Below are 27,669 nucleotides of genomic sequence, written 5' to 3'. Positions count from 1 at the left end.
GGACTGTTGAGAAATTATTACTGTATCCCACATAAAAAGTTTAGGCAGTAGTTAAATTTTTTGATCTTTTTTTTGGTATCATGCTTCTTACATGAAAACAGAAAATGGGGAATGTTTCCTAAAAGTCAGAGAAGCAGTGCATTCACTTATATTCGTTTTCATATTTTGAATTCCTTAAATACACTGACTGACAGGAAAAAGTGAAGCAAACAGAAGATGTGTTTGGATTTCAATGAAAATTTGTATATCTACACACCATTGGCAGGCATGGAAATAATTAAAGTTGCAACTCTTTGTGACAGGCAGACTGGTCATCAGAATTCTCTAGTATTGTTTCTGTTTAGTGTTGTTACCAGGCCTCTTAGGGGGTGTAAGGGGTGAGAACAGCATCAACATTGAATGATCTCTGTCAAGGACATCGAGCTGTCGCAAACTTTAGTGAGGCAGCATTATGAGCTCCTGACAAGAGATTGAAAGGTTGTGGGTCTCCATTTAGCTGGATGGTCAAATTGTGTAATATCCAGATTTGTGGGATATTTGAATGTGGCAGCTGCCCAATGTTGAACTGTGTGAGAACCTAAGGGTAGGCAGACTTGTAATCAAGGTTCTGTTCAGTCACGTCTGACCACAACAAGGATGGATCACCATATTGTGCAGCAAGCGCATTGTAACTTCTTGACATATGTGCCCACCATCTGAGAACAAGTAATGAACTCCCTGCAACATTGTGTGTCATCCTGCACCATTGGTTGGAGACTTAATAGCACACGAACTAGGGAATTACCGTGCCATGCCTAGGCCGCCATTAACAACTCAACACAAATGGCTGTGTGTGGATTACTGCCATGACAGGGGAGCATATACATCTCTACATCTACTGACATACTCTGCAAGTCACCTTATGGTGCATGCTGGAGAGTACCACTACTAGTCCTTTCCTTTCCTGTTCCACTCACAAATAGAGTGAGGGAAAAATAACTAGTCTATAAGCATTTGTACAAACCCTAATATCTCTCATCTTATCCTTGTTGCCATTATGTTAAATGTGCATTGGTAGCAGTAGAATCATTCTGCAGTCAGCCTCAAATGCCAGTTCTCTAAATTTCCGCAATAGTGCCTCACAAAAAGAGCAGTCACCTTTCCTCCGGGGATTCCCATTTGATCCCCCTGTGGGTTCGGGGGTAAGAATAGGCCCACGGTATTCCTGCCTGTCGTAAGAGGCGACTAAAAGGAGTCTCAAACGTTTTGGCCTTGTGAGATGGTCCCCTAACGGGTTTGACCTCCATCCTTCTAAATTTTCCGAAGAGCGAGCCGATTGGGGAAGGGCGCCTTACAAGGAGCGATGTGTCCATCAAGCATTACCATCTCTAGCCAGGTTTGTCGTCATCGCTTAGCAGTCCCGCTCACCTACCATCTCTTGGGCGTGGATTTGTTCTTGGGTGCGGTTTCTTGCAGTCTGCTATGCTGTGCCGCTTTATGCGCCAATGACGATATTGGACTACATCACCTGAAATCCAGCACGGTAGCCAGTCCGTTGTGGTGGGGCCGCCATGTACCCTGTTGGTTGTAGCCCCCTGACTACACAGGGATCGCTCTGCTGATGCCAGCGCCGTTAACTCCCCACGTATGCCAAGGAGTAGATGCCTATCTCCTTGGGGCATTGGGACTCCCGGCAATGGCCATCCTGCCAGGTGGTCGTTGCTGAGGCTGGGTGGCGCCCGTGGGGAGGGCCCTTGGTCGGAGTAGGTGGCATCAGGGCGGATGACCCGCAATGAAGCGTGGTACATCATCTCTTGCTGGTGGCCAGCCGCCAGCAGTCTCTAAGCGTTCCAGGGCTCAATACAACGCAACTACATATGACCCCAAATCGTTCCCCTCCCTGGCTACACCATGGGAGGAACGAAAGACTAAGGATGCCAGCGAACCATACTCGCCCCGCTACCTGGTGTGTACGAGAGCTGATGGTGAATCCTTTACATCCATGAAGCCTCAGTTCTTCGTCGAGCACTTAGAGGACAAGTTCGGGGAGGTGGAGGGCTTGTCCAAAATGCGCTCGGGCTCGGTTTTGATCAAATCGGCGTCCTCCGCCCAGTCCCGTTGGTTACTCGATTGTAACAAGCTGGGGGATGTTCCGGTTACAATCACGCCCCATAAGAGTCTTAATATGGTCCAGGGCATAATATTCCATCGGGACCTTCTATTGCAGTCCGATGACGAGCTTCGCGCCAATTTAGAGCGGCGAGGTGTTCACTTCGTCCGGCGCGTACATCGTGGTCCAAGGGATAAGCAGGTTGCCACCGGTGCCTTCATCTTGGCCTTCGAGGGTGATACTTTACCTGAGAAGGTCAAGGTGATGGTCTATCGTTGTGACGTCAAGCCATATATCCCTCCCCCGATGCGGTGCTTTAAGTGCTGGAAGTTCGGGCATATGTCTTCCCGCTGTACTTCCGGCCTCACATGTCGAGATTGTGGACGCCCATCACATCCCGATACTCCATGTGCTCCGCCTCCCATCTGTGTAAACTGCGGAGAGCACCACTCACCTTGCTCGCCGGACTGCAGGATCTACCAGAAAGAGCGCAAAATCATGGAGTATAAGACCCTGGACCGCCTGACATACACTGAGGCCAGGCAGAAGTTCGAACGCCTCCATCCTTTTCGAATGCCTGCCTCTTACGCCGCGGCTACTACTGTTATGGCCCCATTAGCTCTCCCTCAGACTGCCACTTCTCAGAGCCGGAATGCTACGCCTGCCCCCTTGATGGTGGGGGGCACTTCACTCCCTGCTGCTCCTGCACTACCTGCCTCAGGAGCGGCAACCCCCCAACCATCGGGGACATCAGTCCCCACTTCTAAGCTGGGGAAGCCTCAAACTTCCCCTGCTCGAATAGCACGGAAAGGGTCCCTTGGGTCCCTTCCTTCCCAGGTTTCCGCCTCTGGGAAGGGTGACGTCAGCCAATGGAAGAAAAGCAGACCAGCGGCTGATCGCAGGGCTTCCCGCTCCTCCTCCGTCCCGGAGACTGACTCCCTGGAGCCCTCCCAGCCAACGAAACCCAAGGACCAGAGAGACAAGACGAAGAAGAAGACCTCTAAGGCCAAGGACCACGCGGTGGCATCCACCCCACTGCTCCCTACAGGCTCTGCGTCCGGGGATAAGGTGGAGATCCGGGCGTCCGCTGAGGACCTGGATCTCGCCGGACCCTCAGACGCCATGGAAGCAGATTGTACTGGTCCTCCATCGGTGGCAGCAGGTGACCCAGTGGCGTGATCTGCCTCCTCGGCCCCTTCACGCCTTTTTCGGACATGGACAAAGCAATACTCCAGTGGAACTGCAGCGCTTTTTTCCACCACCTTGCTGAGCTTCGCCAACTCATCAGCAGTCACCCTTTCCTCTGCATTGCCCTACAGGAAACTTGGTTTCCGGCAATGCGGACCCCTGCCCTACGTGGGTATCGGGGTTATTACAAGAACCGGGCAGCTTATGAGAGGGTATCTGGTGGAGTCTGCGTCTACATCCTTAACTCTGTCTACAGCGAATGTGTACCTCTTCACACACCTTTAGAGGCTGTCGCTGTAAGGATGTGGACGCCTCAGCCTATTACTGTCTGCAGTTTGTATCTTCCGCCAGATGGTGATGTCTCGCGTCATGTGTTGGCTGCATTGATAGCACAACTGCCTCCTCCTTTTGTGTTACTGGGCGACTTTAACGCCCATAACCCCCTGTGGGGTGGCGCCGCGATTACTGGCCGGGGTAGAGATGTCGAGACTCTTTTCTCGCAGCTTGACCTCTGCCTCTTAAACACGGGAGAGCCGACACATTTCAGCGTCGTCCATGGCACATTTTCGGCCATCGACCTTTCTATCTGCAGCCCCGGACTTTCACCATCCATCCACTGGAGTGTCCATGACGACTTATGTGGTAGTGACCATTTCCCCATCTTTCTGTCACTACCACAGCGTCACTCTTCTGAACGCCCCTCCAGATGGGCTCTGAATAAGGCTGATTGGGGCTTGTTCTCCTCTCTCGCCACTATCGCACCTCCTTCCCCTGACACCATTGATGCGGTGGTTCAGTCGGTCACCACCGGCATCGTTTCTGCGGCGGCATCTGCGATTCCCTGTTCATCCGGGTCCCCTCGGAGGAGGACTGTGCCTTGGTGGGCGCCCGAGATCGCAGAGGCGATTAGAGATCGCCGGCGGGCTCTTCAACGCCATAAGCGGCACCCGTCCTTGGAGAACCTCATCGTTTTTAAACAGCTCCGTGCCCGTGCCCGACGCCTTATTCGCCAACGGAAGCAGGAGTGCTGGGAACGGTATGTTTCCACCATTGGCGTCCGTACCTCTGCATCGCAGGTTTGGGCTAAGATTAGGCGACTCCATGGCTATCGGCCGCCTGTCTCTGTCCCTGGGCTTTCGCTGAATGGAGTGGTGTGTACTGACTCCGACACGATTGCGGACCGGTTAGCAGCGCATTTTGCTCAGTGTTCCGCATCTACGAATTACCCACTGGCCTTCCGCTCCCGGAAAGAGCGGTTGGAAAGTTGGAGGCTTTCCTTTCACACGCGCCACGCGGAGTCGTACAATGCTCCTTTCAGCGACTGGGAATTCCAGAGTGCCCTATCTGCTTGCCCTGATACGGCTCCTGGGCCAGACCGCATCCACAGCCAGATGCTGAAACACCTCTCTGTGAATTGCAAGCGACGCCTCCTAGATGTTTTCAACCGCATCTGGGTTGAGGGTGTGTTCCCGTCTCAATGGCGAGAAAGCATCGTCCTCCCCGTGTTGAAACCTGGCAAGAACCCGCTGGAGGTGGACAGCTACCGCCCCATAAGCCTCACCAACGTTCTTTGCAAGTTGCTAGAACGTATGGTGAGCCGGAGGTTGAGTTGGCTCCTCGAGTCTCGAGGCCTTCTGGCTCCGTCTCAGGGTGGGTTCCGCAAAGGCCGCTCTGCCGTCGATAATCTGGTCTCCCTAGAGTCTGCCGTCCGTACAGCCTTTGCACGCCGCCAACATCTGGTTGCCGTCTTCTTCGACATGCGGAAGGCGTACGATACGACTTGTCGATATCACATCCTGGCCACACTTCATGGGTGGGGTCTTAGGGGCCCGCTCCCGATTTTTATTCAGAATTTTCTGTCGTCTCGTTCCTTCCGCGTGCAAGTTGCTGCGTCCCATAGTTCCTCCCGGGTCCAGGAGAACGGGGTCCCACAGGGGTCTGTCCTCAGTATCTCCCTGTTTTTAATTGCGATCAATGGGCTCGCTGAGGCGGTGGGATCGTCCGTCGCAGCTTCGTTGTATGCAGACGATTTCTGCCTCTACTACAGCTCCGCTAGCATTGCAGTTGCTGAGCGCCAGCTGCAGGGCGCTATCCGCAAGGCGCAGTCGTGGGCTGTAGCGCACGGCTTCCAGTTTTCGGCCGCTAAGACCTGCGTTGTGCATTTCTGCCGGCGTCGCACGGTTCACCCTGAGCCACGCCTTTACCTTGACGGTGAACCTCTTGCTGTGGTAGAGACGCATCGGTTCTTGGGACTGGTATTTGATGCCCGGTTGACTTGGCTGCCTCATATTAGGCAGCTTAAACAAACATGCTGGCGGCATTTAAACGCTCTCCGTTGCCTTAGCCACACCGGATGGGGTGCCGATCGGTCCACCCTTCTCCGGCTGTATCAAGCGCTGATCCAGTCCCGCCTTGATTATGGGTGTGTGGCTTATGGTTCGGCATCGCCATCAGCGTTGCACTTGCTGGATCCCATCCATCACTGCGGGATCCGACTCGCCACAGGAGCATTTCGGACAAGCCCTGTTGACAGCTTACTTGTGGAGGCTGGTGTTCCTGCATTGCGGATCCGGCGCGACCGACTTCTGGCCGCTTATGCTGCCCACGTTTGTAGCTTGCCAGGGCATCCCAACTACCGTCTCCTGTTCCCGCACTCAATCGTCCATCTTCCAGACAGGCGGCCCCGGTCGGGGTGTACGATCGCGGTTCGCATCCGGGCTCTACTGTGTGGGATTGAGTTTTTTCCTCTCCCGCCTGTTTTCCGGGCCAATCTCCGTCTGCCCCCTTGGTGTGTGCGCCGACCATGCATTCGTCTGGATTTGGCACAGGGTCGGAAAGCCTCGGTCCCTCCTCTGGCCCTCCGCCGCCGCTTTGTTTCTCTCCTTGCCGAGTTTCCCGGATCTGCCGTGGCCTATACCAACGGTTCGATGGTCGCTGGTCGCACTGGTTACGCTCTTACTCTAGAGGATCATTGTGAGCAACGGTCGCTGGCACCCGGGAACAGTGTATACACTGCCGAGTTGGTTGCCATCTATCGCGCCCTAGAGTATATCCGCTCCCGCTCAGGTGAGTCCTTTGTCATCTGTAGTGACTCCCTGAGTGGTTTACGAGCTCTTGACCAGTGCTTTCCTCGTTCCCGTCTGGTGATGGCCATCCACGAGTCGCTCCATGCTCTTGCCCGTTGCGGCCGCTCCGTGGTCTTTGTTTGGACCCCAGGTCATGTCGGCATCCCGGGCAATGAGCGGGTTGACACGCTGGCTAAACGGGCAGTGAGTTCACCGGCTCTGGAACTCGGCCTTATGGAGTGTGATCTCCTGTCGCTTTTGCGCCAGAAAGTGCTTGGTGCCTGGGGTGACGAGTGGCGCACCCTGCCCACGCCCAACAAACTTCGGGCGGTGAAGGAGACGACCCGTGTGTGGCGCTCCTCCATGCGGGCCTCTCGGAAGGACTCTGTCGTCCTCTGCCGGCTGCGCGTTGGCCACACGTGGCTGACGCACGGCCATTTGTTGCGCCGGGAGGACCCACCGCTATGTCGCTGCGGGGCAGCTCTGACGGTGGTCCACATTTTGGTGGACTGCCCGCTTTTAACAGGACTCAGGCAGACGTTTGCGCTGCCTGATACCCTCCCTGCCCTTTTATGTGACGACGATGCTATGGCGGACCTCGTGTTGAGTTTTATTCGGGCAGGGGGTTTTTATCGTATGATTTGAGTGTTTGTCCTTTTATTTCCTGTATTGACTTGGGCCTTTGGCCTGTGGTTTTTAATGTCATTTGGTGGTTGGCTTTTCCTTATTTTCATGGTCGGCCAACCACCTTCACACTCGGTGTGATTTTAGTTCCGTTTGTCTGGTCTTTGTCTGCCTTTCTTGTATTGTGTCGTCCCTTCTCTCAGTTCTCCGTTTTTAACGACTGACAGTTTTTATTTCGTGTGATTTTATCGTGGAACAAGGGACCGATGACCTTAGCAGTCTGGTCCCTTCGATCCCACACCCAACCAACCAACCATTCCCATTTGAGTTTAGAAACCATCTCCATAACACTTGGATGTTGATAGAACCTCCCAGTAACAAATCTAGCAGCATACCTATGATGTGCTTTGACATCTTCCTTTAATCCAATGTGGTGGGATCCCAAACACTTAAGCAGTACACAAGAATGGGTCACACTAACATTATTTATGCCACCGAGTGTATAGCTGAGCTACACTTTTCCGTTATTCTCCCAATAAACTAAATCCGACATTTGTATTCCCTACTACCAACCTGACTTGCTCATTCCACTTCTTATCGCTTTGCAACATTATGTCTTAATAAAGGCAATTTCTTATACATGACAGCATCACCAGCAAACAGTCATAAATAATTGCTCACACTTTATGTGATATAGTTTATGTACGTAGAGAATAAGAGTGGGTCTATCACTCCCATTACATGGGACATTCCTGGCGATACCCTTCTCTCTGATGAACACTTGCCATTGAGGAAAACATACTGTGTTCTATTACCTAAAAAGTCTTCAAGCCACTCACATAGCTGGGAACGTAAACCGTATGCTTGGACCTTTGTCTACAGTGTATGGTGTCAAACCCTTTCCGGAAATCTAGGAATACAGGTTATGCCTGTGATCTCCATCCATGGTTTATAGGATATTGTGTAAGGAAAGGGCAAGCTTAGTTTCACACAGGCTATGTTTCCTAAATCCTTGCTACAATAATTTTATCTTGAAACTCTTCCGTTGGTCTGTGTGTGCATACAATCCTTGCTGATTTGTGGACAGAAGCTTTTCAGTCTCAAGAACGTTTGTTATATTTGAGCCTAGTATCTGTTCAAAAATTCTGTAGCAAACTGCTGTTAAGGATATTAGTTTGTCATCACGCGGTTCCATTCTTTTACCTTTATGATATAAAAGAGTCACTTGCACTGTTTTGCTGTGAGATGGGACTTTGTTCTGGGCAAGAGATTTACAATAAATGGAATGCTGCAGAGTACTTTCTGTAAAACCAAATTGTGATTCCTTCTGGAAGTGGTAACTAATTTGTTTTCAACTCTTTCATCTGCTTCGCTACTCCACGGATGCCTATTTCCATGTTCTCCATGCGAGTGTCAGTGTGGCAGTCAAACAGTAATATATTTGTACATTACTCCTGCAAGAATGTTTTTTTGAACATGTAATTTAAAACTTCAGCTTTCCTTTTGCTAGCTTTTGTTACCACCCCAGACTGGTCAACAAGTGACTGGATAGAAGCCTTCAACCAGCTTCGTGATTTTTCATATGCTCAGAGTCATATCGATTTCACGATGAGGTCATTTGCTGAGGTATGAGAGTGGAAGTTGTTTCCTCAGCATTTACCATATTTGGTTATTAGACAATGGAGGGTCTTTTCCATTCTTGATCCACTTACTTGGCACATATGTGACCAGAGCACGATTTACAACCAGTTTAAACTTTTCCTGTATTTCCTCTACATCCATCATATTGGAACTAAATGATCACCATTCATTGTTGAAGTGGGATGCTGACAACTTTTTATCTACTCTTCCTAGCATAAATACTCTCCTAGCTATCTTGATTGATTTATTACCTTTAGTAATCGTTGTCGCCATGGTGACAATGTGATCACTAATCCCTTTCTCTGTATTGACACTGTTGATAACACCAGGCATGTTTGTAGCTACCACGTCTCGAATGATCATACTTTTGTTATGATGGAATCAGATAATTAACTTGAGTTCAACCTTGATAGATACACAGACACAATATTTTTGTTGACAGCTATGAACACTTCCCCTCCTGTGGCATCTAATATGTCTTTTCAATGTATGTTCCATACCTTGCTAAATATTTTGGAGCTTTCTACTTTATGTTTCAGTCAGCTCTCAGTTCCAAGAGTAATTGGAGCATGACAACTTCCCTGGAAGGTAGTAATTTCGTTAACATTGTTACAAATAATTTGACAATTGTTAAAATTTTAGCAGTCGAAGTGTGTGTGCTTTGTAAGCAATCTAATTTCACTATCTGCTTATCGACTGGCAAGCATTCATTTGAGGACCTCAAATTACTGCTCATTTTAAAATGCCCCATATGCACTCCACTAGTACTATGCTACCTGAGTAGCTGCTTCCTTTCTGTAGTACACACCTGACCTATCAAGAGGAGACCAACAGTTCTTCACCCCATAATATGTTGAGATCATCTACTCAGCTCCAAACCAAAGCACCCCAACTGACTCTGGGTATGATGCTTCAGATTTTGAGCTCTGCTTGAACCCCTGAGTAAGGCTCGCAGTTTTTACTACTTCCACCAGTCACCCATAGGAACTGTGGTCAGCATCAGAACCCAAGCAACAGGTGTCATTGGTGCCAACATGAGCAACAACTTGCATAATGCTTCCGCCTGCCGTTGGGAGGACCCCATGTTGACGTATGTGACAAGGTGGGGAGCCTAACAACAGGCGAGGCTGTGCCACCCGCACCCTGCCATTCGGACCATAAGGAGCTAGGAAACGCCTGAAAACCTGCTCCAGGGTGCTCGCCAACATGCGGTGTATGCGCCCGTAGAGAGACAGGAGGGGCCGAAGGGTCGACCTCCATTGGGCCGTGGTGCCCGACGGGCGAAGAAGACATATGGTCCGGAGCGGGCAAGAGTTCCATGTCGGAGGACAACTGGTCACTGGGAGCGATTAGTGGTGCGTGACCCAGGGATGCACCCAGCAGTTGCAGCGATGCGTCCACTGCGTTTGTCACCGGCGGGAGAACAGGCGGCGGCGGCGCGTCACCATGGGGCAAAATGGAAGGCAGCGTAGGTAACACCTGGGGCTGAGGCGAGCCAGTAGATGGGTCCCGGGGCGCTGACCGGACGGCACCGTCGGTGAAAGCAGATGGCGAGCGGCATATCCCATGCGACGACAGAGGCGCAGCTGATTGATATGCCAACTCACCTCACCAGAGGCCCCCATAACTAGATACATAGCACTGCCGAGGCAGCGAAGAATGCGCCCTTCGAGCCAATGCCGTGAACCTCGATAGTGACGATAGTAGACGACGTCGCCTGGAGCAAAAGCAGGTGTCTGCCGCTGTACAGGAATCTGATGTAGCAAAGACATCAAGGTTCGATGAGGGCGACCGTGGAGCAACTCAGCCGGCGAGCGACCATCTCGGGGCTGAGGGCGATACGAGGACAAAAAGAGCAGTAACGTGTCCTCCCGAGAATGTGACTTCAACATCTGTGACTTGAAAGTCCTGACCAATCGTTCAGCGGCACCGTTTGACTGTGGCGAAAACGGTGCGGACGTCAGATGTTGAATACCATTGGCCTTGCAGAATGACTGAAATTCTGCGGACATGAATTGTGGGCCATTGTTGGAAATAATAGTCTGTGGAAGACCTTCAATGCAAAAGATAGTGGATAACACTTGGATGGTGGCAGATGACGTCATTGAAGACATCCAGACAACAAAAGGAAAATTACTGAATGAATCTACCACAACCAACCATCGAGCATTCCAGAATGGACGGGCAAAATCGATGTGTAAGCGTTGCCAAGGGGAAGTGGCTTTTGGACATGCAAAGAATTTCCACGATGGTGCTCATTGTTGTTCGGCACACACCATGAAAGAAGAGCACATATCCGTAATCGCGGCATCGATTCCGAACCAAGTACAGTGCTGACGAGCAAGTTGTTTCGTTCTCACTATACCCCACTGTCCTTGGTGGAGAAGCTGTAAGACAGAGGACTGTAACGAACGTGGAACCACGACCCTGGACTGATCATTATCAGAACGCAACAGCAAAACACCACATTGTACAAAAAAGTCTCTCCTTGTGAGCAAAAAATCGGCGAACCAACGGGTCCCCGATCCGTGACTTTGACTAGGGCCATTGCGTAGCAACAAAACGCAGAACGGGAGCAAGGACAGGGTCGGCAGCTGTGGCTGTAGCAACACGATGAAAATCAATCGGAAACGATTCGACCACGTCATCGGTTTCCACATCAATGAACATGTAGGCAAGTTCGGAGGAATCAAATGCCCTATCCTCAGCAACAGCCAAGCAGGACAATGCATCGGCATTTCCGTGCTTACCAGTGGACCGATACAAGATATCATAGTGGTACTGTGAGGGGAAAATAGACCAGCGAATGAATTTCTGCACTGAACGTGGAGGTACAGGCTTGGTCGGGTGAAAAAGCGATGTCAAAGGTTTGTGGTCTGTGATTATGGGAAAGTGACGACCATACAAGAAATCATGGAACTTTGTAACACCAAATACGAGAGCCAATGCTTCTTTCTTGATCTGTGAATTATTTCTTTGAGCAGACGAGAGCAATTTGGACGCAAAGCAATAGGGCGATCACGCGATCCATCTTTGTGCGCAAGCACAGCACCGATCCCGCAATCCTATGCATCCACCATCAACAAGAGGGGCTTCTGGGGATCAAATGGCGTAAGGCAAGTATTGGAAAGCAACGCCGATTTCAAACGGCGAAAGGCGCGGTCGCATTCCCTCGTCCAGACGAACGGAACACCCTTGCGGCGTAAGCGATGAAGCGGAGCTGAAATGGAAGAGGCATGCGGCACATAGCGGTGGTAGTAATTTATTTTTCCTAGCACACTCTGTAGCTGCTTCAAATTCTGCAGCGAAGGAAAGTCTTGTATGGAACGTAGGTGCGTGGGACTGGGATGTATGCCTTGGGCATTGAGTACATGTCCCAGGTATGGCAAATCACGAGCAAAAAACACACATTTTCCTTCCGCAAACGAAGACCATTTTGTCGCAAGACCTGAAATAATGTTCTGAGATTGGCCAAATGTGATTTCAGGTGTGCCGCAGGGGAGTGTCATAGGACCGTTGCTATTCACAGTATACATAAATGACCTGGTGGATGACATCAGAAGTTCACTGAGGCTTTTTGCAGATGATGCTGTGGTGTATCGAGAGGATGCAACAATGGAAAATTGTACTGAAATGCAGGAGGATCTGCAGCGAATTGACGCATGGTGCACGGAATGGCAATTGAATCTCAATGTAGACAAGTGTAATGTGATGCGAATACATAGAAAGATAGGTCCCTTATCATTTAGCTACAAAATAGCAGGTCAGCAACTGGAAGCAGTTAATTCCATAAATTATCTGGGAGTACTCATTAGGAGTGATTTAAAATGGAATGATCATATAAAGTTGATCGTCGGTAAAGCAGATGCCAGACTGAGATTCATTGGAAGAATCCTAAGGAAATGCAATCCGACAACAAAGGAAATAGGTTACAGTACGCTTGTTCGCCCAATGCTTGAATACTGCTCAGCAGTGTGGGATCCGCACCAGGCAGTGTTGATAGAAGAGATAGAGAAGAGCCAACGGAGAGCAGCGCGCTTCGTTACAGGATCATTTAGTAATTGCGAAAGCGTTACGGAGATGATAGATAAACTCCAGTGGAAGACTCTGCAGGAGAGACGCTCAGTAGCTCGGTACGGGCTTTTGTTAAAGTTTTGAGAACATACCTTCACCGAAGAGTCAAGCAGTATATTGCTCCCTCCTACGTATATCTCGCGAAGAGACCATGAGGATAAAATCAGAGAGATTAGAGCCCACACAGAAGCATACCGACAATCCTCCTTTCCACGTACAATACGAGACTGGAATAGAAGGGAGAACCGATTGAGGTACTCAGGGTACCCTCCGCCACACACCGTCAGGTGGCTTGCGGAGTATGGATGTAGATGTAGATGATCTTCTTCTGTCTTTCCGGAGATCACAATATTGTCCAGATAATTTGCTGCAGTAGGGACCGACGCACAAACAGTTTGTAGATATTGCTGAAACAATGCAGGGGCGGATGCACATCAGAATGGCAGTCGTTTGAATCGATACAAACCAAGATGCGTGTTAACCACCAAAACACGCTGGGATTCTTTGTCCACCGGTATTTGCAAGTACGCATCTGCGAGATCCAACTTTGAAAAATATTTAACTGGGCACAGTTTGTCAAAAAGATCTTCTGGGCGGGGTAACGGAAAAGTTGCAATCACTAGTTGTGGATTCACTGTTGCCTTGAAGTCCACACAAAGTCTCAACTTTCCGGAAGGTTTTGGCAAAATTAGTAATGGTGATGCCCAGAGAGAAGCCTGCACACGTTCAATTACACCTTGTGATTCCAAATCGTGTAATGTTTTTGCGACCTCTTCACACAATGCGTGGGGAACATTGCGCGCTCTGAAAAATTTCGGTTGCGCGTTTACTTTCAGTTCCAAATGTGCTTTATAGTTCTTAGCGCAACCGAGGCCCGGTGCAAAAATGTCATCAAATTCTTCACATAGACAAGAAACACTGTCTGAAGGCACAGTCTGGTTCACCGATAGGACCTGATTTACTATAGACAAGTTAAACAACTGAAATAAATCGAAACCAAACAAGTTCCCTGCAGAAGAAGAACGAAGGACGTAAAATGACACAAGTTTTGTTTGTCCTTTGTATGTTGCAAGAAGGCTGCATTGTCCTCACACAGGGACCTCTTGACCTGAATAGCTAGTTAACTTAACATTTGCAGCACGCAACAGAGGTGTGCCCAGCAGTTTGTAAGTGTCTTGATTGATCAGTGAAACTGCAGCTCCGATATCGAGCTGGAATGGTATCACTTTGCCGTTAATGTCCAAGTCTACTAAAAGTTTATTGTCCTGCTGACGACAAGAGCGACTGTCACGTGCAATGTGAACTGACACTGATACATAATCACTTGCGACTTGACGGGAGTTCCGGTGATGTCGACGCACACTATTTTTGGGACGAACACAGTCACTGTTAGAGAGAGTGGCACTGCGCGAAGTGGAATGAACTACATGAATTTCCATGGGCGAAGTTTCCCGAGCCTGAGTATCCTTGGTTCGATTCTGATACCGGCGTGAAGCAAAGGGCCTGAAACAGTTTTGAGCTTCCGATCGGAGCTTTTTCTGGCAAACACTCTGAACATGTCCTTTTTTATTACAATAAAAGCAAATAGCTTGGCGTGACGGGCAATTCTCACGCGAATGTTTCGTAGCACACCGTGGGCATGATTTGATCACTGCATTTGCTTGCCGGTGCGGCACACGTGGCTGAGAGCCTGGCAGCAGCGGCGCGGCTGGGCACAAGGGCTGTTTACTGCTCCATGCAGCTCGCCCGGTGGGCCAGTTAACCTGACACACTGCTGGCAAAGTTTCAAATGATTCCTGAGCAAAGTCAAGTGTGTCCTGCCGATCCAATATGTCCATCACTTGTTGAAGGGAGGGATTGACTAGTTTCAAAATCTGTTCTCTTATACGAACATCAGAAACATTCTGTGCAATTGCATCACGTACCATAGTATCTGAATAAGGGAGTCCACATTGACACTCAAAAGCACAATCCCTAGTAAGGCCTTGCAAGGTTGTAACCCACTCCCGATTAGTCTGACCTGCCGTACGTTTTGTACGAAAGAAGGTATACCGTTTGGCAACTACATTGACTGATTATTTGAAATATGCATCTAATGCAGACAAAATTTCTTTGTAGGACAGAGTTGCCACGTCGCGTCGGGGAAATAATTTGACTATCACACGGTACGTTTGTACGCCGACCGAAGACAACAAAAATGGGTGCCACTTGTTACCTTGAATTCTGTAGGCGGCGAGATGGAATCGAAATTGGCGTGACCACTCCGTCCAGCTTTCCAGTGCAGCATCAAAAGGTCGAAAAGTTGGTGCAACAGCGTGTTGCGACTGTGGTAGCGGTGAAGCGGCTGCTACCGCATCGTTTTGCATTGCACGTTGACCCTGGACGAGCTGTCCAAGGGCATCCAGTAATGCCTGCGTCTGCTGATTCTGTAAGAAATAAAATTCGGACTGTCCATCTGGAGATTGTGGCAAAGCCATTACACAAGTAAATCAGGGCAATATAGATAAGAACGTGGTTGTGCCTCGTTGCCAATGTTGTGGTTGGCACGAGAGCCAACACCATGTTACTAGAGGAGGCCGAAAGGCACGCGATTTAGCTCATGCAGGCTGGTGTGACATCTGGAACAGGACAAGGAAATTAGAATTTAGAAACAACGGACATAGTTGGGTGGAATACTTAACTCTAATCCCTTAATGATGAACATCGGTTTTGACGGTACATAGTTCACAATATCAATAGTAACTGATAATGGCGCCTTGCTAGGTCGTAGCAAATAACGTAGCTGAAGGCTATGCTAACTATCGTCTCGGCAAATGAGAGCATATTTAGTCAGTGAACCAGCGCTAGCAAAGCCGGCTGTACAACTGGGGCGAGTGCTAGGAAGTCTCTCTAGACCTACCGTGTGGCGGTGCTCGGTCTGCAATCACTGATAATGGCAACACGCGGGTCCGACGTATACTAACGGCCCGCGGCCTTTTTAAAGGCTACCACCTAGCAGGTGTGGTGTCTGGCGGTGACACCACAGCAAGAAATTCGAATAGTTTGCAGTGAAAGATAGAAGTCTCTGTGATTTTGCGTTTGGTGCTTGTTAGTCATATGTTGCTGCATACCAAATGTAGTTAAAATTTGGAAATATTCTTTAAACTTGGGATGGTATCTATAAATCACACCGTTCTCAAGAAAAATGATTGTAGATAGCATTCCCATTTAAACAATAAAGCAAGAATTAAATATTCATAGCACTATTTATCTCATAAACAGTTTGAAATATCGAAACAAGATTTTGGCAAATGATAACCCGCAAAGAGGAGAGTATGGTGGCATATGGTTACTGTGTGTGCACTTCCTTATCGAGTGTGAAATACAAGTACTTACAGATATTTTTCAGAATAATAATGTCATTTTTAAGGGTCATTGACAGCTGGTGAAACAAGAATTATGACAGGTTCCTAGTAGACCGTAAGTATTTCACGGGACATGGCTTTGTCAGTCACAATAGGATTCACAGCAATTGTAACAGTTGTGGATTCAACTAGCAAAGTGTTGTGGAATTGCCTCTGTTCTTTCCACATGAGAATGCCGTCTGCAAGTGATTTTCTTAACACTGTAAATGATTTATATATCGTACAGAACTTTCTTTCGCAGTGAGCAATGTTACTGGAAAACACAATTATCTAAAATGCCTAGATACAAACATTTTCATTCAGTCGTACTATAAGCAGTTGCAGATCCTCTGCTCATGAGAAATTTGCTGTAATAGATGTTAGAGGATACAGGAAGTGAAGCGATGTTGATATATTTTATTCTTCTTATTCTTGATTTAAGGAGGGAAGTGTAGTATACACCAGATTATCCACTGTCAGAGATATCAGTTGCATTGCCTTTTCTATTCATTGGAGATGAGCTGTATCCATTGTTGAGCCATTTTATCAAATCTTACAGTCAATGGATTTTAGATATGGGGAAAGAATATGTCAACTAACACTTTGCCAGACCACAATGATCAATTGAATGCACTTTTGGAATAATGAGCAATAAGTGCAGCATATTTTTGAAGATAATAGAAACTTCATCACAATTTGCTAACAGTACTGTGAAATATATATATGTTTAGCATAACCCTGGCATTGACCTAGAAGGATCCCTGAGTGTCAATAAGCAACATACAGTACAAGTTGGTCATTCTATGCACGGCAACTATCGGACAGGACAAACCCTTAAGGGAATTTCCAATGTATCTATCCAAATGAAAGACAGTTTTGCAAACATTTTCTCCCACGATAAAAAAAATGATTTGGATGAGTTTTTCAGCTATGCTATTTTAATTTTATTATTCTCTCTCATCTTAAGAAAGTGAAAGAAATAAGAGAGAATTGAATGTATTTTGTACTTGTAGTTTGTAATTCTGATGCCACATCAGTGCAAAAGTTGTCCAAAATGAATGAATGAATGATTGTTTTCTCATTGGTCCCATAAAGGACAAAAGGACAATGAGTAAAATAGCTGCTATCATGGCATCCAGTGGTGCCATTTCCTCAAGAGAACAACAAAAGAAACACAAGCACCAGCAACAGTACTACTCTGCTGGCACCAGCAACAGCCACATGTTGCCAGTATTGTCAGAGTCACTCAAATGCTCTGGTTGCTGTTCTCAGAGACAGACATGTTTGATTCCTTCAGTACTGCTCTGTGTCACTTTGCTGTGCAGCACTCTGCTTGCAGCACCAAATGGGTTTGGCTCTTGCACCATCTCTGCCTTGAGCGATGCGACCATGTAACAGCCTGCCACTCATCCTGCAATGAGTGCATATCTTCCTTGTTGGTTAAGCTGTAAGTTGCCTTGGCAGCAGGGCCTGTAGGTGAAACAAGCAACATGTTAGGTGTCCCATGCAGCATGCCAGTTTCTCTGCTGCTACCACAGCCTGAGGTAGCACCCTGCAGGTGGCTGACCATAGCTATAAGGGTCTTTAGTAGTTCACGAACTGTGACCAGCTCCTCCTGTGTCCACATGCAGCAAGCACACACCCTATCCATCCTACTACTGTTAACTTAAGAATTAAAACGTGAAAAAAGGGAGAAAAAGATAAATATGTGACTTAATAGTCTCATGAAGCTTCACCAATGAAAGCTGACAGCTGACTTATCTGTGGTCAATGATCATTGGCCATCCAAAACAAAAAAATGGCTGCATGATACCATTACTAAAACATTATACTGCACTTCTCAAATACAAAAATATGCAATGACTGGTTAGTCTTCTGGTACCTCACCGAGCGAGGTGGCGCAGTGGTTAGCACACTGGACTCGCATTCGGGAGGACGACGGTTCAATCCCGTCTCCGGCCATCCTGATTTAGGTTTTCCATGATTTCCCTAAATCGTTTCAGGCAAATGCCAGGATGGTTCCTTTGAAAGGGCACGGCCGATTTCCTTCCCAATCCTTCCCTAACCCAAGCTTGCGCTCCATCTCTAATGACCTCGTTGTCGACGGGACGTTAAACAGTAACCACCACCACCATCTTCTGGTACATCACCAACAAAGACTTGACACCTGACTGGACTGTTGATGAATGACATTGCATTGTGTTCAGCGATGAGTAGCGGTTGTGGCCTGGATGGCCATTGTGAGCAAGTATGGCTATGATCTGGGGAGAGGTCCTATTCTTCCAGTGTTTTAAAGAGGCATAAGTGTGTACCCGTGGTCTAGGGACAGTGTCTTTGATTCATAATTGAAACGCCGTTGGTCTCAGGTTCGAATTGCGATGATGATTAAATTTTGATTAATGATCATCATTGGCAGCTGATGACTTGCGGCATAAGGAGTCACCCCTCATTCTGCCTATTGATCACTGCTAATTCAGAAGGCAATGGAAATCACTGCATTAGAGACATGTAACATGTATCCTCAGGACATATGGCCTGTAACTGAAGAAGTATCATGATGATCTCTACATTGGCAAAAGATTCCGGAATAGTCCCCCTTTCAGATCTCCGGGAGGGGACTGCCAAGGGGGAGGTTACCTTGAGAAAAAGATTGAATGAACAATGGAAGGATAACATTCTCGAAGTTGGGGCATGGAAGTCAGAAGCTTTAATGTGGTAGGGAAACTAGAAAACCTGAAAATGGAATTGCAAAGGCTCAATCTAGATATAGTAGGCGCCAGTGAAGTGAAGTGGAAAGAAGTCAAGGATTTCTGGTCAGATGAGTTTAGGGTAATATCAACAGCAGCAGAAAATGGTATAATAGGAGTAGGATTTGTTATGAGGAGGAAGGTAGGGAAAAGTTCAGTGATGGGGTTGTCCTTATCAGAATCGACAGCAAACCAACACTGACAACGATAGTTCAGGTATACATGCCGATGGCACAAGCTGAAGATGAAGAGAGAGAGAAAGTGTATGAGGATATTGAAAGGGTCATACAGTATGTAAAGGGATATGAAAATCTAATAGTCATGGGAGACTGGACTGCAGTTGTAGGGGAAGGAGTAGGAGAAAGTTTACAGGAGAATATGGGCTTGGGACAAGGAATAAGAGAAGAGAAAGACTAATGGAGTTCTGTAACAAGTTTCAGCTAGTAATAGCAAATACTATGTTCAAGAATCACAAGAGGAGGAGGAGGTATACTTGGAAAAGGCCGGGTGGTACAGGAAGATTTCAGTTAGATTACATCATGGTCAGACATAGATTCTGAAATCAGGTACTGGATTGTAAGTCGTACCCAGGAGCAGACTCAGATCACAATACAGTAGTGATAAAGAGTGGGCTAAAGTTTAAGACATGTCAGCAAGAATCCATACACAAAGAAGTGGGATACGGTTGAAATTCTTAAAGGCTGTAGATACAGCAGTAAGAAATAGTTTAGTTGGTAGTACAGTTGAAGAGGAATGAACATCTCTAAAATGGGCCATCACAGAAGTTGGGAAGGAAAACATAGGTACAAAGATGGTAACTGCAAGGAAACCATGAGTAACAAAAGAAATACTTCAGTTGATCGATGAAAGGAGGAAGTACAAAAATGTTCTGGGAAACTCAGGAGTAGAGAAATGCAAGTCACTGAGGAATGAAATAAATAGGAAGTGCAGGGAAGCTAAGCAAAATGGCTGCAGGAAAAATGTGAAGACATCGAAAAAGAAATAATTGTCGGAATGACAGACTCGGCACACAGGAAAATCAAAACAACCTTCAGTGATAACATTAAGAGTGCATCCGGAATTTCACTATTAAATGCAGAGGAGAGAGCAGATGGGTGGAAAACATACCTCTAAAGTCTGTATGAGGGGGGGAGGGGGGGGGGAGGAGATTCGTCTGATGATGTGATAGAAGAAGAAACAGGAGTCGATTTAGAAGAGATAGGCGATCCAGTATTAGAATCAGAATTTAAAAGTGCTTTGGAGGACTTAAGATCAAATAAGGCAGAAGGGATAGATAACATTCCCTCAGAATTTCTAAAATTATTGAGGGAAGAGGCAACAAATCGACAATTCACATTGGTGTGTAGATGTATGAGTCTGGCGACGTACCATCTGACATTCGGAAAAGCATCAACCACACAATTCCGAAGACGGCGAGAGCTGACAAGTGCGAGAATTATCGCACAGCTCATGCATCCAAGTTGCTTACAAGAATAATATACAGAAGAATGGAAAAGAAAATTGAGGATGTGCTAGATGATGATCAGTTTGGTTTAGGAAAGGTAAAGGCATGGAAAGGCAATTCTGACGTTGCGGTTAATAATGAAAGCAAGACTAAAGAAAAATCAAAACATGCTCATAAGATTTGTCAACCTGGAAAAACATTCAACAATGTAAAATGGTGGAAGTCTTTCGAAATTCTGAGAAAAGAAGGGGTAAGCTATAGGGAGAAACAGCACATATACAGTATGTACAACAGCCAAGAAGGGATAATAAGAGTGGATGGCCTAGAACGAAGTGCTCATATTAAAATGGGTGTAAGACAAGGATGTAGCTGTTCACTCCTACTGTTCAATCTGTACATTGAGGAAGCAATGATGGAAATAAAAGAAAGGTTCAGGAGTGGAACTAAAATTAAAGGTGAAAGGATATCAATGATATGATTCACTGACAACATTGCTATCCTGAGTGAAAGTGAAGAAAAATTACATGATGTGCTGAAAAGAATGAACAGTCTCATGAGTACAGAGTGTGGACTGAGAATAAATTGAAGAAAGATGAAGATAATGAGAAGTAATAGAAATGAGCACGGGAGAAACTTAACATCATGATTGATGGTCACGATGTAGATGAAGTTATGGAACTCTGCTACCTATACAGTAAAATAACCAATGATGGACAGAGCAAGGAGGACATCAAAAGCAGACTAGCAATGTCAAAAAGGGCATTCCTGGCCAAGAGAAGTCTACTAATATCAAATATTGGCCATAATTGGAGGAAGAAATTTCTGAGAACGTGCATCTGGAGTACAGCATTGTTGTTGTCGTTGTCGTTGTTGTTGTTGTTGTTGTTGTTGTTGTTGTTGTTGTGGTCTTCAGTCCTGAGACTGGTTTGATGCAGCTCTCAATGCTACTCAATCCTGTGCAAGCTTCTTCATCTCTCAGAACCTACTGCAACCTACATCCTTCTGAATCTGCTTGGTGTATTCATCTCTTGGTCTACCTCTACGATTTTTACCCTCCATGCTGCCCTCCAGTACTAAATTGGTAATTCCTTGATGCCTCAGAACATGTCCTACCGGTCGATTCCTTCTTCTGGTCAAGTTGTGCCACAAACTTCTCTTCTCCCCAATCCTATTCAATACCTCGTCATTAGTTATGTGATCTACCCATATAATCTTCAGCATTCTTCTGTAGCACCACATTTCTAAAGCTTCTATTCTCTTCTTGTCCAAACTATTTATCGTCCGTGTTTCACTTCCATACATGGCTACACTCCATACAAATACTTTCAGAAACGACTTCCTGACACTTAAATCTATACTCGATGTTAACAAATTTCTCTTCTTCAGAATCGCTTTCCTTTCCATTGCCAGTCTACATTTTATATCCTCTCTACTTCGACCATCATCAGTTATTTTGCTCCCCAAATAGCAAAACTCCTTTACTACTTTAAGTGTCTCATTTCCTAATCTAATACCCTCAGCATCACCCGACTTAATTAGACTACATTCTATTATCCTTGTTTTGCTTTTGTTGATGTTCATCTTATAGCCTCCTCTCAAGACACTATCCATTACATTCAACTGCTCTTCCAAGTTGTTTGCTCTCTCTGACAGAATTACAATGTCATCGGTGAACCTCAAGGTTTTTATTTGTTCTCCATGGATTCTAATACGTACTCCGAATTTGTCTTTTGTTTCCTTCACTGCTTGCTCTGTATACAGATTGAATAACATCTGGGAGAGGCTACAACCCTGTCTCACTCCCTTCCCAACCACTGCTTCCCTTTCATGCCCCTTAACTCTTGTAACTGCCATCTGCTTTCTGTACAAATTGTAAATAGCCTTTCGTTCCCTGTATTTTACCCCTGCCACCTTTAGAATTTGAAAGAGAGTATTCCAGTCAACATTATCAAAAGCTTTCTATAGCTCTACAAATGCTAGAAACATAGGTTTGCCTTTCCTTAATCTAGCTTTCAAGATAAGTCGTAAGGTCAGTATTGCCTCGCGTGTTCCAATATTTCTACGGAATCCAAACTGATTTTCCTCGAGGTCGGCTTCTACTAGTTTTTCCATTTGTCTGTAAAGAATTCGTGTTAGTATTTTGCAGCCGTGGCTTATTAAACTGATAGTTCGGTAATTTTCACATCTGTCAACACCTGCTTTCTTTGGGATTGGAATTATTATATTCTTCTTGAAGTCTGAGGGTATTTCACCTGTCTCATACATCTTGCTCACCAGATGGTAGAGTTTTGGCAGGACTGGCTCTCCCAAGGCTGTCAGTAGTTCTAATGGAATGTTATCTACTCCTGGGGCCTTGTTTCGTCTCAGGTCTTTCAGTGCTCTGTGAAACTCTTCACACAGTATCATATCTCCCATTTCATCTTCATCTACAGCATTGTATGGTAGTGAAACATGGACTTTGGGAAAACCGGAACAAAAGAGAATCGAAGTATTTGAGATGTGCTGCTACAGACGAATGTTGAAAATTAGGTGGACTGATAAGGTAAGGAATTAGGAGTCTCTGTGCAGAATCGGAGAGGAAAGGAATATGTGGAATACACTGATATAAGGAGAAGAGACAGGATGATAGGACATCTGTTAAGACACGAGGGAATGACTTCCACGCCACTAGAGAGAGCTGTAGAGGGAAAAACTGTACAGGAAGACAGAGATTGGAATACATCCAGCAAATAATTGAGGACGTAGGTTGCAAATACTACTCTGAGATGAAGAGGTTAACACTGGGGAGGAATTCGTGGTGGGCCACATCAAACCAGTCAGAAGACTGATAACCAAAAAGAAAAAGAGCAGTGTTTCTTCAACCACCATGGTGTGAGAGACGATTGGATATGATTTTGGTAACAGTGATTGAGGGTCCTATGGTGGCACAATGGTAAATCACGCACATACGGTGCCCTTGTATGTTACCTCTCATACGATAGTGTGATGGTTTTCAACAAGGTAATGCTCTTACACACATGGCACATGTCTCTATGAACTTTCTGCATGATGTTGGCGTACTCCGGTGGCCAACAAGATCTCCAGGTCTGTCCACAATAGAACTTGTGTGGGACTGTGGGACCAGCTCGAATATCAACTTCATATTAGTCCAGTACCCAGGGTATCATGGAACAGTTACAACAGTTGTGGATCAAATTGACTCAGGAGAGTATAAAGTGGTTTTGTGACAAACTTCCCAACAGAATCAGTGCATTCATCTATGCCAGAGGGGATGCAACATCATAGCAATAAGTGGGCTCATACTGCCACGTTTTTCAAAAATTTCCACTCTCTACTTCACCACTCTTACACTTTTACAAAATTTGAGGTAAAGTAAAGTAGTGAGAGGAAATTTGTGAAAAACTGAGTGAAAACAATGCATTAAATAGCAGTTGATCGAGACACCGATCAGAGACACGAAACAGGACCAAAAATTTTGCAGATGACATGCTGTAAAAAAAACTTCGGAAGCAAGCACTCTAAAACTGGTGTTTAATAGTACAGTTCAGTTAGCAATTTAATTTTAAGAAATAAAATTTGACCCACCGAAGATGATACACGTTTGGCTAAATATAAAAATAATTGTGTTTGCATAAGGCTGATTTTCAAAACAACCCAATTCTGACAGATCAAAGTTGTTGCATTTTGATTTAAGTTTAAAACATAGTTTTGAGAGGCCTTTCATTGTACTCAACACAACAAATTGTATAATTGATGCAAACCTTCTTCATCAGGTGGGCTTATTAATAGATCTAAAAAGAAAATTATTAGTTGGCAGTAATCCTTGGTTACATATGGCTGCACTCCAGTGTACAGTTGTTTTGCCTGGTTCCATTAATTTTCTCCACACTGACTGTACATACTCCAAACTATTCAAAAATTTCCTGAACTGACGAAATTCATCTGTACACCAGGAAAAATTAAGCATGATTTTAAACATTATATTGCAGTCAGCAGTGGCCCTCCAATGTACTTGAAAGCCTGCTGGTTAGATTCATATAACTAAATTTGACTAAACAAGAATTCCAGTTCCTAATAAGCATATTACCAAGTCCCAGTAGGTGAAACAGATAAGGAAAAGAGTGCTGTGATCATACTCTTTTGAAATCATGGATTCAGTTTCATGCTATTTGACCTCTGGCATGCACCCAGTATCTTTCAGAAATTAATTAATGAAGTTTTTAGAAATTTAAATTTCTGTTTTGCATTTGTAGATGACATATTGGTAGCCTCTAGCTTTCCAGTAGAACACACAGCATTTAACTATGTTGTTTCAGTGATTGAACTACACACATCAAAAAAGTTTTGCAGCATCTCAGTTCTGAGAGTTCCGGAACCTGTACAGAAAATTGGAACAGAGATCAACATGGACATCATTTCTGCCATTTTTATTGCTCCTGAAAAATTGCATGTTGTGTCACCATACAGTGAGACCTTTAGAGGTGGTGGTTCAGATTGCTATACACACTGGTACCTCTAATACCCAGTAGCACATCTTCTTGCATTGATGCATGTCTTTATTCGTCGTGGCATACTATCCACAAGTTCATCAAGGCACTGTTGGCCCAGATTGTCCCACTCCTTAACTGCGATTCAGCATGGATCCCTCAGAGTGGTTGGTGGATCACGTGTCCAAAAACAGCCCTTTTCAATCTATCCCAGACATGTTCAATAGGGTTCATGTCTGGAGAACATGCTGGTCACTCTAGTTGAGCGATGTCATTATCCTGAAGGAAGTTATTCACAAGATGTGCACAAAGTGGGCGTGAACTGTCGTCCATGAAGACTAATCCCTCGCCAATATGCTGCTGATATGGTTGCACTATTGGCATTCATGTGTCGTACAGCCACTAGCAGCATACATCGGCCCCATGTAATGCCACCCCAAAACATCAGGGAACCTCCACCTTGCTGCACTCGCTGGACAGTGAGTCTAAGGCATTCAGCCTGACCGGATTGCCTGCAAGCACGTCTCTGACGATTGTCTGGTTGAAGGCATATGCGACACTCGTCGGTGAAGAGAATGTGATGCCAATCCTGAGCAGTACATTCGGCATGTTGTTGGGCCCATTTCTATCGTGCTGCACGGTGTCCTGGTTGCAAAGATGGACCTTGCTGTGGACATCGAAAGTGAAGTTGCACATCATGCAGCCTACTGCACACAGTTTGAGTCGTAACATGACATCCTGTGGCAGCAAGAAAAGCATTATTCAACATGGTGGCATTGCTGTCAGGCTTCCTCCAAGCCATAATACTGTAGGTAGCAGTCATCCACTGGAGTAGCAGCCCTTGGGCGACCTGAGCGAGGCATGTCATCGATAGTTCCTGTCTCTCTATATCTCCTCCATGTCCGAATAACATCCTTTGGTTCAGTCCAAGACACCATGAACTGAAAGCCCAAGTTTCTGTTCCAACTTTTTTGATGACTTTGATGTTGAAGTATTGAAGTTTAACCAACACTTCTTCAAATATATTTCCATACAGAAAAACTGTAAAATAATTATGTTGTTTTTTGAATTTGTATCTACTTTAGATCAGAAGCCGAAGATTCTGTCACCTCTGAAGAAGATGAAAGCCCATCAAAACGTGTACCAAGAGATTTGCACTCTGTTGATGTAAATAGTGCACAGTTCAAAGCATTGCCTGCAGATGTTCGACATGAAATTCTTACTGATTTGAGAGAAACGAGGAAGCAGAGTTCTTGGGGTAGACTGCATGAAATGCCAAAGGTACTTATCCTTCTTTATTGCACGGTTCTAACAGTAATTTCACTAATCAAAGCTTCTTGACTTGTTAGTACACTTTCGTTCACATCATATTCTTTTTCTCTCTCTTGCTGTTGTAGGAGTCTGGAGACTTCTCATCATTTCAAATGAGTCGCTTATTAAAGAGACGTTCTGTTCAAGTTTCCTTAGAACAGGCAGAAAAGGAAATGGGTGGCCATACCCTAAGTTTGCGTGAAATGGAAGAAATGCTTAAGGAACAGGGTGTAAACACATCCTTAAATGTAGGCAGTAGAATAGCTTCTGACAATGTGACAAGGTTTATCTACATTAAGGGTGAGTACAAAAAAATATAATATTGTTTTGTATGTTTTTGTATATTAACCTTTCACTTGTTAAGCTGATATCTGGCTGTGAAGAAAATAGGGCATAAATGGTTCATTTACCTTAATTATTAGTATACAATTTCTTAATTGAAAATAGTATCTCACTCAAATTTGTGTAGAGTGGACTGAAATGAAGTTTCTGTGTTAGTTTTTATAATGATGTGCAAATGTACATATGAAGCTTTTATCCTATTTGATCCTGAAGTGCTTTGAAATATGGACACGTTCTGTGCTTCTGAAATTTTTTTGATGCTGAAGTACTAGGTTGTATTTGCAATGCCTACAGAAGAGTAGTATGTGAATATTGATCAGTTCCTTATATGTGTTTATTCATTCATTGATCTGTGGGTCGTGTCACAATGATGTGGTTTTGTCATCATAATGCAAAGAAGGTAAATCACCCCTAAAGGTTATAACGAGCAATGGACTCAAAATTGGAGGGATCGATAGATAATTGTAAATGGAGCATTTTTCTTCATCAGGTATGGGGTCCGCAAACGCAAAGTTTTCCAGAAATCGAGGAAAGAAACTTTTACAACTGTCGCTTCTGTTTCCACGTGGTAAATACATTTCGCCGATAGCACTACAGCCAAGGTAACTGGCTAGGAATCTGAGAACGCGGGTTCAAATCTCGAAGAACCCTAACGGATGTTATTCTTTTTGTTTGTATTTTTCCATATCTCAATTGATAGAGATAGGAGGGTTAATAAGGTAAGTAAATCAATAAGGAATGATAATAATAATAAGGTAGGCAAACTAATTCCCCAAATGCCGTGAGTTAGTGAAGTATCACACTTTTAAGCCTTGTCATCTGAAAGAGTGCTTCGAATTCCTCACAAGGGGTCACAGATAGCCAACTGCGCAACGCTTGTTTACAGCAAGGCACAGGACAGAATGGACGCGGGGAGAGTTATGTTGTCGCAGTTGCCTCTTCGTCATATCATAGTTGTGAATCTGGAAGAGAGAAGGTGTCCAGCACGAGCCTTATAGAAGTCAATCGGAAAGAGTTGTTTTCATTCATTAGGCTGTCGCGAACCTCGCTGATACATGTAGTGATTTTTCCGTCGTTAATGTGCCAAATGAAATAAGTTTTGTGGATGAATACTGCGTTATTCTGTAAGTAACATATGATGAGTACTGTACGTAGTTTTTAGTAATTAGCTCATCTGTTTATGCCGTAGTAACTAGTTATTTGTTGTCATATCTTTCAGGTGCATAATCTGAGTAATGGAGGATATACACCCT

The 27,669-nt window shown here is 45.5% G+C and overlaps 1 protein-coding gene across 2 annotated transcripts in view; it reads left to right on the top strand.

Moving 5' to 3' along the window:
• The window catches only part of LOC126336804 (DNA excision repair protein ERCC-5 homolog), an 82,698-nt gene that overhangs the window by 8,882 nt on the left and 46,147 nt on the right, over positions 1–27,669 (top strand). For both annotated transcript variants that reach the window (XM_050000842.1, XM_050000841.1), the window contains exons 5-6: positions 25,849–26,044; positions 26,161–26,374. In XM_050000842.1, coding sequence (XP_049856799.1) covers positions 25,849–26,044; positions 26,161–26,374 — 410 coding nt within the window. The remainder of the gene's footprint in view (positions 1–25,848; positions 26,045–26,160; positions 26,375–27,669) is intronic.

Source organism: Schistocerca gregaria, chromosome 2, assembly GCF_023897955.1.
Source record: "Schistocerca gregaria isolate iqSchGreg1 chromosome 2, iqSchGreg1.2, whole genome shotgun sequence".
Classification (NCBI taxonomy): Eukaryota; Metazoa; Arthropoda; class Insecta; order Orthoptera; family Acrididae; genus Schistocerca; species Schistocerca gregaria.
The sequence above is the reverse complement of the archived record's forward strand: the minus strand, read 5'-3'. Positions and strand labels throughout refer to the sequence as shown.